This window comes from Dendrobium catenatum, unplaced genomic scaffold (genome assembly GCF_001605985.2).
Source record: "Dendrobium catenatum unplaced genomic scaffold, ASM160598v2 fragScaff_scaffold_1220, whole genome shotgun sequence".
NCBI lineage: Eukaryota > Viridiplantae > Streptophyta > Magnoliopsida > Asparagales > Orchidaceae > Dendrobium > Dendrobium catenatum.
The window spans coordinates 1,738,547-1,750,131 of NW_021319682.1; the positions used below are offsets into that span (position 1 = coordinate 1,738,547).

At 36.8% G+C, this 11,585-nt stretch overlaps 1 protein-coding gene across 1 annotated transcript in view; it reads right to left on the reverse strand.

Annotated features, from left to right (window-relative positions):
- Nucleotides 1-9,975: 9,975 nt before the first annotated feature.
- Nucleotides 9,976-11,585, reverse strand: part of LOC114580716 — a 13,833-nt gene continuing 12,223 nt past the window's right edge. Inside the window, exons 2-3 of the mRNA XM_028699169.1 lie at nt 10,630-10,692; nt 9,976-10,191 (exon numbers count right to left, since the gene is read on the reverse strand). Coding sequence (XP_028555002.1) covers nt 10,008-10,191; nt 10,630-10,692 — 247 coding nt within the window. The 3' untranslated portion in view covers nt 9,976-10,007. The remainder of the gene's footprint in view (nt 10,192-10,629; nt 10,693-11,585) is intronic.

An 11,585-nucleotide genomic window follows, 5' to 3' on the forward strand; every position in this document is an offset into this window, starting at 1 on the left:
TAGAGGAGCGTACGTTCACCGAACCAAATAATTGTTCATCATCTTGACTTGTTATAGTTTGCTCTTGAGGCTTAACGAAGTAATAGTAGAGATAAAATGCAACATCTTTTTACACATTATACTCCAACCATTTTAGATATTCTTTAAACTATTTTGAATTAAACTGTAAAACCCGAAAATACTATTTTAGGGCGTCGCACGCTTTTCAAAGCGCCGCGACGAGGTTTAAGTGAGATTTTCAATGTTAACGAAATTTAAAGGAAATAATTTTAGAAAATCCTACGCAAAATTCTGATCATTTTGGTATATAGAACTTATACCAAATTTTGCCTATATTAGGAATTAAAATTATTCCAAGTCTTTAAATGCCGATTTTACCCATCATAAGTATTAAGGCCGAAATAGAGTAAGTAAGGGCATTTTGGACTTTTAGCAAACCCAAATCCTCTTATTAGGCATAACCGAACCCTCCCCCTCTCATTCTTTCGCACGAACGACCGAAACAAGCGGACAAGGGGCGAACGGCGGGTTCGACGAGGGCTCTCCGGCGGCGATCTTCCGGCGAAAGTTTTAGGTCAAATCGAAGAGGACGACGAGAGGATTACTCAGGTATGATTATTTTCAAACGAATCCCTCCCAATCTTTAGATTTTTGTAAAAGAAAATTCTAGGGTTTTATAGAATTTTGGAATTTCTTCGAAATCTCTTTGCGAAACCTTTAAGGAATGTTTAGAGGAGTGTTTTGGCAATAAAAACATTGAGATTTGAGGAGATTTTGAAGATTTAAAAATTAGGGTTTTCTTATATTTTGAATTTTGAGGAATCCCCTTTACAAATATTGTTCCTAAAGTTATTAGAAATGTTTTTAAAATATGAAATTGGATTTTTAGAAAAATTTTTGTTTTTAATAATTTCCAAAATTATTTAATCCGAAAATTAACATATAATTATAATTATATGTTTAGGATTAAGTTTGGAGCGATAATTTGATAAAATTGGTGTTTTATGAATTTCCAAAATTTTAGTATTTATTAAATCCGAAAATTTAGGTTTATTTAATTAAAAATTCATTAAGTATTTTAAGAAATAGTTAAGGGGAAATGAGAGATTTAAACTTAGGATTTAGGTTATTCAAATTATATGATGTCGTTTTTGTAAATTTCTTAGGTAGTGATCGTCGAAGTTTAGAATGCAATTTCATTTTAAGGTGAAAGAATTTTGGTAGAAACGACGTACCGTACTTGATTTGAGGTAGGTGTTCATACCCCATTTAATTTTATAAGTGTTTAATTTTATTTATACTTAGAATGCAATTTCATGTATTTATTTTACTGTCAAAATATTTTATTTACTGTTAAATGTTTTGATATTCATGATAAAAAAAATATCCTACAGTATCATGCTTTCATTTCATGCATTATTTGAGAAGCAATTAAGGTATATGAATAAATGAAATAAATATGAAAGGAAATTGAGCATGATTCAAAGATTTAAAAGCAATAACAATTTCATGTTGCATGTTGATCCGGAAGTGTCAAATTGGTAAAGGAGCTCTTTCGAGCATTGATAAAGGAGGCTCATATGAGCCATGGTAAAGGATGGTTCTTTTTTTTTTTAAATGTAAAGGATGGTTCTTATGAACCAATGGTAAAGGAAATGGCCAAAATTTGACTGCGTACCTGATCAGTACGAATAAAGGTACTTCTGGGACGTGTGATACACTATGATGCACCGACACTTCTCCTCAAAGAGGCGTGCAGTGTCCGACACCGTGTCCGACACGACACTCGTCCGACACTCGTCCGACACGTGTCGGACACGCCGAAAACGTGTCCGATTAAAAAAATATTAAAAATAAATTAGACACGCGTGTCCGACACGCGTATCTTAAATATTTTATAATTTTTTAAAATATAATTTCTTATATTTTGCGAGATTTAAACTAAAGCTAATCCTCTAAAGCTAATCCTAATAATTGAAGCTTGAATGCTTGATGTTGCAATAAGTGATTATTTGCTTATATTTTTGTGGTTGTACTAGATATTTTGTATTAAATATTTTATATTATAAACTAGATAAGTTATCATGTCATTCATTTATTATTGTTTGTCATTTTTAATATGATATTACATTAATATATATACACTATATAAAAAAATGTATTGCCGTGTCCGCGCCGTACCCGTGTCCTATATTTTCAAAAAAAGTCGTGTCCCATGTCCGTGTCGTGTCGTGTCCGTGTCGCCGTGTCTGTGTCCGTACATCATAGGTGATACATTTAGCATAATCATTTTTACATTTTCATTGCATATGAAAAAGGTGAAAGAAAAAAAACTGAAATGAATGAAATGTTAAAGAAAGGAAAATGCAAGAAAAATTGAAAAATTTAAAGGTTGTGACCTGCAAAATAATATGAAATAAATTAGTTCCAATTGTAAAAGTGTTTTATTTATGCATATTATTAAATTAATTGAGATATGAACTACCTGCTGAACGTTGGCTCATTCCTCGTTTGGAAATATTTTTCAGGAGAGAAGTGATGGCTGCACGACGACCGTACACGTATCGTCATAGGGGACCTCAGGAAGAAAGATTCCATTTTATGTTTTAAGTTTTAGTCTTTGAGTTTATTTCTGTAGTTCGTGAGTTTGAAGTTTATGAAATTGTGAGAGCTTATGTAATATAATTGATGTTTAAAAAGTTTTTAATAGTTATGTGACAGAAGAACAGTTTGATGTTTCTTAATGGCTCTTTCTTTTAATGTTGGATGATATTTTGTGTACTGAGTTTAAATTTATAATGAATTTGATTATGCTTTATATGCTCTTCCGTACGATTGTCTGTTCCCGCCCCGTTATCGACGGGCTAGCCGGGTCGGGTCGTGACAAGAGTGGTATCAGAGCAAAAGTTGAGTAATGATCAATGAAAGAGCCTATAGAATGATAGATTGAGTCATAGGATGTTTAGGAAGTGAAATTTTATGAATTATGCGCCTTATAATTGATGTGTTTTATCTCAGGGATATGGATCCTGAGCAGAATGCCACTGATGACATTAATTTGGAGGAAGGGATGGAGCTACCAGAAGTAGCAGAACCTCAGAGGAATAATAGTATGGAGTCATTCACTCAGATGATGGAAGCGATGACTCAGATGATTAGGACTTCCCAAAATCAGGCCAGTGACAGTGGAAGTGGAGTTCGACCTATGGATAAGAACCTGAAATTATTTCAGGATATGAAGTCTCTACTGTTCTCAAGTGGTGGGCCTATAAAAAATGAGGACTAGCTAATGTGGATTGAGAAGATCCTTGAGGGCATGTCTTGCCTAGAGGATAGGAGGGTGACATTGGCTGCTTATGCCTTTGATGGCGAGGCTGAGAGGTGGTGGAGTCAGTTATAAGAAATACTCGGGAGAAGACCAAGCAGCCAAGTCTCCTAAGAGGAGTTTATGGAAGTGTTCAGAGGCTAGTATGTGCCTATGACAGCCAGGAGACAGATGTAGGATAAGTTCAACAGATTGGTTCAGGGAGACCGATCTGTTTCTCAGTATGAGGCAGAATTTACAATGTTATCCAGGTATGCCCCACACCTGATACCCAATACTGAAGAGAAGTGCAACCGTTTTCTGAATGGGTTAAGGGATGTAATAAGACAGTCACTTGTACCTTTTGGAATTGAAGATTATCCCACTTTGTTGGAAAGAGTCAGAAGGATTGAGATGGACATGTTGGCAACTCAGAAGAAGAGGGATTTTTAGAAAAGAAAGATGGAAGGCAGGTCAAAGCCTTCACAGATGACTCAGTCTTCTCAGTCAGGGATTTCTACTTGGAAGAAGCCCAGATCCAGTGGTTCTGACAGCAGTACTTTAACTACTACTTTGTGCAGCAAGTGTGGGCAAGTGCATAACAGAGAGTGCCTCTCAGGCACTAATATTTGTTACTGGTGTCATCAGCCTGGGCACATGGCGAAGTCTTGTCCTCTTTTGGATCAGCAATCTGCTATAGATGTGAGGTCAGGCAACAATACTCAGAGGACTGCTGGTAGACCTAGAGCTGTAGAGTCTACTGCTTATGTGCCTTCTCAAGGTCAGACTCGTCAGAATGTTCAGCCACGAGTCTATGGATTGTCCCAGCAAGAAGCTAAAGGGTCTCCTGATGTGGTTACAGGTGCGTAATTTAATTAATTGTAATGCATTTTTTTTATGAATACGAAATGAACAGTGAATAAAAACGAAATGAACAATTAATGAATAACATGTTTTGTAAATGAATTATGTAACTCTTCATATTTAGGGACAATCTTTATGTACGATATACCCGTTAGAATTCTATTTGATACTGGAGCATCACACTCCTTTGTTTCAAAAGAGTTTGTTCGATCTGCTAATTTGCTTCCTACAGTTATGATTAAATCACTATCAGTTTTGATGCCTAATGGAAATTAGTTAGAAGCTAAGCAGAGATGTCCAGTGAAGTTGAGAATTTGTGATAAGAAATTTGAGGCTGATCTGATCGTCTTACCTCTATCTGAATTTGATGCAATCTTAGGCATGGATTAGTTATCTTGTCATTTTGTAACTATAGATTGTAACAAAAAGGAGGTTAAGTTCTGTATGCCAGAAAAGGAGAAGTTCAAATTTCAGGGAGATAGAGGAGTAACTGCAGTGATTGTGTCATCCTTGAAAGCTTTTCAGATATTAAAGAAAGGATATGAAGGTTTCTTGGCCTATGTTAAGGAAGAGGAGGAGGAAAGAGAGCTGAAGGATATCCCAATTATTCAGGAATTTTTAGAAGTGTTTGCAGATGATTTATCTGGTTTGCCTCCAAATAGAAAAATAGATTTCTCTATTGAGTTAGTGGCAGGAGCTGAACCTGTTGCTAAGGCTCCTTACAGAATGGCAATTAAGGAGCTTAAGGAATTGAATGAGCAATTGCAAGAGTTGCTTGAGAAGGGATTCATCAGGCCTAGTACTTCCCCTTGGGGTGCTCCTGTACTGTTTGTGAAGAAGAAGGATGGAAGCCTAAGGTTTTGTATAGATTACAGAGAGCTGAACAAGTTGACAGTGAAGAATAAGTATCCTCTCCCAAGGATAGATGATTTGTTTGATCAGTTGGAGGATGCTTCAGTGTTTTCTAAAATTGATTTGAGGTCAGGGTATCACCAGCTCAAGATTAGAAAGGAAGATGTTGCAAAGACTGCTTTCAGTACTAGATATGAGCATTTTGAATTTACAGTGATGCCTTTTGGCTTAACAAATGCCCCTGCAGTGTTTATGGATCTAATGAATAGAATTTTCAAGTCTTCTTTAGAACTATTCGTGATTGTATTCATAGATGACATACTTGTGTACTCCCCAGATGAAAGGATGCATACAAATCATTTAAGGTCAGTGTTGCATATCTTAAAAGATAATGACTTGTATGCTAAGTTCTCCAAGTGTGAGTTTTGGCTGAAGAGTGAAATTTTTTGGGCATGTGATCTCTGATGGGAAGATATCTGTAGATCAGCATAAGGAGCAATCAATAGCAGACTAGCCAAGACCAGTTACAGTGACTAAGGTTAGGAGCTTTTTTGGATTGGCAGGCTACTACATGAGATTTGTTGAGGGATTTTCATAAATAACTATGCCACTATCCAGATTGACTCAGAAAGCAGTGAAGTTTGATTGGACAGCTCAGTGTGAGGAAGCTTTTCAGAGGTTGAAGCAGTATTTGATAACTGCTCCAGTGTTGACTATTCCCTCAGGGACAGATGGGTTTCAGCTTTACAGTGATGTCTCACATAAAGGGTTGGGTTGTGTACTAATGCAGAATGGGAGAGTCATTGCCTATGCTTCTAGGCAATTGAAGAATCATGAGAGGAACTATCCAACCCACGATCTGGAATTAGCTGCAGTAATTTTTGCCTTGAAGATCTGGAGGCATTACTTGTACGGAGTTCGGTGTAAGGTTTTCACTGACCACCAGAGTTTGAAGTATATCTTCACTCAGAAGAAACTGAATTTAAGGCAGAGGAGATGGCTAGAACTCATTAAGGATTATGAGTCGGATATTTAGTATCACCCGGGCAAAGCAAATGTGGTTGCTGATGCTTTGAGCAGAAAGAATTCAGGCAGTGCAAACTGGATGATTACACAGCAGCAAGAGTTGATAAAGGATTTGGAGAAGTTGGAGATTTCAGTGGTTCAACCCAATGATGCAGAAATTATAAGGTTGAATCAGACTATAATTACATCAACCTTTCCATAAAGGGTAAGAGAAGTCTTACCACTTGATGCAGATTTTAAGAAGATACTGGATATGGTCAGTGTGGGACACATTAAAGATTTTAAGCCTGATGGTGAAGGATTGCTTCGATATAAGGGCAGATTGTGCATTCCAAATGTGGATGATTTGAGGAAAGAAGTCTTTCAAGAAGCTCACTACTCTAGTTACATCATTCATCCAGGCAGTAATAAGATGTATCAGGATTTGAAGGAGGTGTTTTGGTGGCAGGAATGAAGAGAAGTGTAGCAGATACAGTATCCAAATGTATTTCATGTCAGATGGTTAAGGCTGAACATCAGAAGCCAGGAGGATATCTACAGCCCTTACCCATACCAGAGTGGAAATGGGAAAACATTGCTATGGATTTCGTGGTTGGTTTACCCAGATCCAGAAGAGGATGTGATGCTTTATGAGTGATTATTGATAGGTTGACTAAGTCTGCATAGTTTATACCTATCAAACAGTCTGATCTAGTTGAAAAATTGACAAGCTTGTATATTGATCAGATTGTCAGATTGTATGAGGTACCTAAGACTATAATGTTAGACTGAGATGGGAGATTCACTTCCAGATTTTGGAAGAAGGTTCAAGAAGCTTTAGGTACCAGACTTACCTTTAGTACAGCTTTCCACCCACAGACAGATGGGCAGTTAGAAAGAACCTTCTAGACCTTAGAAGATTTACTCAGGTTATGTGTTATGGATTTTAATGGTAAGCGGGAGGCATATGTACCTTTGATTGAGTTTGCCTACAATAACAGCTTTCAAGCAAGTATAGGAATGGCTCCTTATGAGGCTTTGCATGGGAGAAGGTGTAGGACACCTTTAAATTGAGCTGAGACAGGAGAAATGAAGATAATTGGTGCTGATCTGGTTGATGATGCTACAGAAAATATCAGGTTGATTAGAGATAGATTGAGGGCAGTGCAGGATAGACATAAGAAATACTATGATGTCAAGCACCGATCAGTTGAGTTTGATGTTGGAGAGTTTGTGTTTCTTAAAGTCAGTCCAATGAATGGAGTGAAGAGATTTGATAAAGTGGGAAAGCTGAGTTCAAGATTTGTAGGTCCTTTTGAGATTTCAGAATGGATTGGAAAAGTGGCTTATAGGTTGATTCTACCAGCACATATGAGTGGAGTGCATAATGTGTTTCATATTTCCTTCTTAAAGAAATATATTTCAGATGAGGCTCAGAGGATCAGAGGATTAGTACTTAAGTGGTAGATATTCAGCCAGATTTGACTTTTGTAAATGAATCAGAGAAGATTCCTGATTATGAGATTAAGCAGTTGAGGAGCAGAGCGATTCCTTTTGTTAAGGTGCTCTGGAAGCACAGTTCAGAAAAAGATGTCACTTGGGCGAAAGAATCAGAAATGAGGGAGAACTACCCTCATTAGTTTAGCTAAGGTATGGCTTTACTGTTAAGTTTTTCTTTTAAATTTCTAAGACGAAATTTTTATTAGGAGGGGAGATTTGTAAAACCCGAAAATACTATTTTATGGCGTCGCACGCTTTTCAAAGCGCCGCGACGAGGTTTAAGTGAGATTTTTAATGTTAACGAAATTCAACGAAAATAATTTTAGAAAATCTTACGCAAAATTCTGATCGTTTTGGCATATAAAACTTATACCAAATTTTTGCCTATATTAGGAATCAAAACTAATCCAAGTCTTTAAATGCCGATTTTACCCCTCATAAGTATTAAGGCCGAAATAGAGTAAGGGCATTTTGGACTTTTAGCAAACCCAAATCCTCTTCTAATCCTGAGCTGGTGATACCCTGACCTCAAATCAATTTTGAAAATACTGAGGCACCTTCCAACTGATCAAACAAGTCATCTATTCTTGGGAGAGGGTACTTATTCTTCACTGTCAACTTGTTCAGCTCTCTGTAATCTATACAAAGCCTTAGACTTCCATCCTTCTTCTTCACAAACAGTACAGGAGCACCCCAAGGGGAAGTACTAGGCCTGATGAATCCCTTCTCAAGCAACTCTTGCAATTGCTCCTTCAATTCCTTAAGCTCCTTAATTGTCATTCTGTAAGGAGCCTTAGCAAGATATTCAGCTCCTGCCACTAACTCAATAGAGAAATCTATTTCTCTACTTGGAGGTAAACCAGGTAAATCATCTGCAAACACTTCTGGAAATTTTTGAACAATTGGAATATCCTTCAGCTCTCTTTCCTCCTTTTTCTCTTCCTTAACATAGGCCAAGAAGCCTTCATACCCTTTCTTTAACATCTGAAAGGCCTTCAAGGACGACACAATCACTGCAGCTACTCCTCTATCCCCTTGAAATTTGAATTTCTCCTCTCCTGGCATATAGAACTTTACCTCCTTCTTGTTACAATCTATAGTCATGAAATGGCAAGATAACCAGTCCATGCTTAAAATTGCATCAAACTCAGATAGAGGTAAGACGATCAGATCAGCCTCAAATTTCTTAACAAATCCTCAACTTCACTATACATCTCTGCTTAGCTTCCAACTGATTTCCATTAGACATCAAAACTGATAGTGATTTAATCATAACTGTAGGAAGCAAATTAGCAGATCTAACAAACTCTTCTAAAACAAAGGAGTGTGACGCTTCAGTATCAAAAAGGATTCTAACGGGTCTATCGCACATTAAGATTGTCCCTAAACATGAAAAGTTACAGAATTCATTTACAAAACATGTCATTCATTAATTGTTCCTTTCATTTTTATTCATTGTTTATTTCTTATTCATAATAAAAAAAAATATTCATTGCAATAAATTTAATTACATACCTGTAACCACATCAGGAGACCCCTTAGCTTCTTGTTGGGACAATCCATAGACTCGAGGCTGAACATTCTGACGAGTCTGACCTTGAGAAGGAACAGAAGCAGTAGACTACACAGCTCTAGGTCTACCAGCAGTCCTCTGAGTATTGTTGACTGACCTCACCTCTATAATAGATAGCTGACCCAAAAGAGGACAAGACTTCGTCATGTGCCCAGGTTGATGGCACCAGTAACAAGTATTAGTGCCTGAGAGGCACTCTCCCTTATGCGTTCTCCCACACTTACTGCACAAGGTAGCAGTTAAAGCACTGCTATTAGAACCACTGGATCTGGGTTTCTTCCAAATAGAAACCCCTGACTGAGAAGACTGTGCCATTTGGGAAGGCTTTGACCTGCCCTCCATCTTTCTCTTTTGAAAATCCCTCCTCTTCTGAATTGTCAGCATGTCTATCTCAATCCTTCTGGCTCTTTCCACCAAAGTGGGATAATCCTCAATTCTAAAAGGCACAAGAGGCTGTCTTATCATGTCCTTTAACCCATTCAGAAAACGGTTGCACTTCTCTTCAGCATTGGGTATCAGATATGAGGCATACCTGGATAACATTGTAAATTTCGCCTCATACTGAGAAACAGATCGATCTCCCTGAATCAATCTGTTGAACTTATCCTGCATATGTCTCCTGGCGGTCGCAGGTACATACCAATCTCTGAATGCCTTTACAAACTCCTCCCAGGAAACTTGGCTGCTTTGTCTTCCTCTAAAAGTTTCTTCTAACTGACTCCTCCACCACCTCTCAGCCTCGCCATCAAAAGCATAAGCAACCAGTGTAACTCTCCTGTACTCTGGGCAAGACATGCCCTCAAGAATCTTCTCAATCCGCATTAGCCAGTCCTCAGCTTCTATAGATCCACAACTTGAGAATAATGAAGGCTTCATATCCTGAAACAACTTCAGGCTCTTATCCATAGGTCAACCTCCACTTCCTCTGCCACTGGCCTGATTTTGGGAAGTTCTAATCATCTGAGTCATCGCTTCCATCATCTGAGTGAATGACTCCATACTATTGTTCCTCTGAGGTTCAGTTATTTTTGGTAGCTCCCTCCCTTCCTCCATATTAATGTCATCAGTGGCATTCTGCTCATGATCCATACTCCTGAGATAAAACACTTCAATCATAAGTCACAAATAATCATAAAATTATACTTCCTATACATTCTAAGACTCAATTAATCATCCTATAGGCTTTTCATTGATCATTATTAAACCTTTGCTCTGATACCACTCTTATCATGACCCGGCCCGGCTAGCCCGATTATATCGGGGCGGGAACAGTCGGTCATATGAAAGAGCATAATACATAACATATTTTCATTTAAAACTTAAAGTCAGAATATAAATATCATCCAAAATACATGAAAGAGCCACTAATAAACTTAAAACTCAAATGTTACAAACTAATCAACTGTCTTATAACAAATAAAACTTTCAAACTCATCATCATAACATAAACTTTCACAATTACATAAACCTCAAACTCACGAACTACAATGAAACAAACACAAAGACTCAAACTGAAAACACAAAAAAGAACCTTTCATCTTGAGGTCCCCTATGACGATACATATAAGGTCGTCGAGCCACCATCACTTCTCTCCTGAAAAAGATTTTTAAACGAGGAATGAGCCAACGCTCAGCAGGTAATTCATAGCTCAGTTAAATTCATAAGATGCATAAATAAAACATTTTAAAATTAGAAACTAATTCATAACATCTTACAAGTCAAAATTCTTAAAACTTTCAATCTTACTTTTCTTTAATCATTTCATTAACATTTCATTCCTTTCATAATTCTTTTCTTTCATCTTATTCATATGTAATTCAGATACAAAAATGCTTATGTCATATGTATACACCCATCCCAGAAGTACCCTTTTTCGTACTGATTAGGTACGCAGTCAAATTTTGGCCATTTCTTTTACCATTTGGCTTTTACAAGCTCCATTATCATTTGGCTTTTGTAAGCCCCTTTACCATTACCATTTTGGCACTTCCGGATCAACATGCAACATGAAAATTTTATTCCATTTAAATCTTTTCATTTTCATTCAATTTCCTTTCATAAGCCTCATACATTTTCATGCCCAAATGCTTTTCATATGGTTCACATGCTTTCCAACAGTTAATGCAAAAATATAAAGACATAAATTTGCAGAATCAATGAATTTTAAAATATTAATTAACAATAAAAATATAAAGACATAAAATTTCATTAAGCATAAAAATGTTAAAGCACTTATAAACTTAACTGGGATCTGAACACCTACCTCAAACCTAGTACGACACGTCGCTTCGACCAAATTCTTTCACCTTAAACTTTAATGGTCATAACCTAAACAGTTTACAAAAGAGATGTGTCACATAATTTAAAAATCAAATTTCCTAAGTCTAATTGCTAAACTCGGCATTTTCCCTTAACCATTTCTTACGACATTTAAAGGATATTTAATTAAATTAATATGAATTTTCGGATTTAATAAATACCTAATT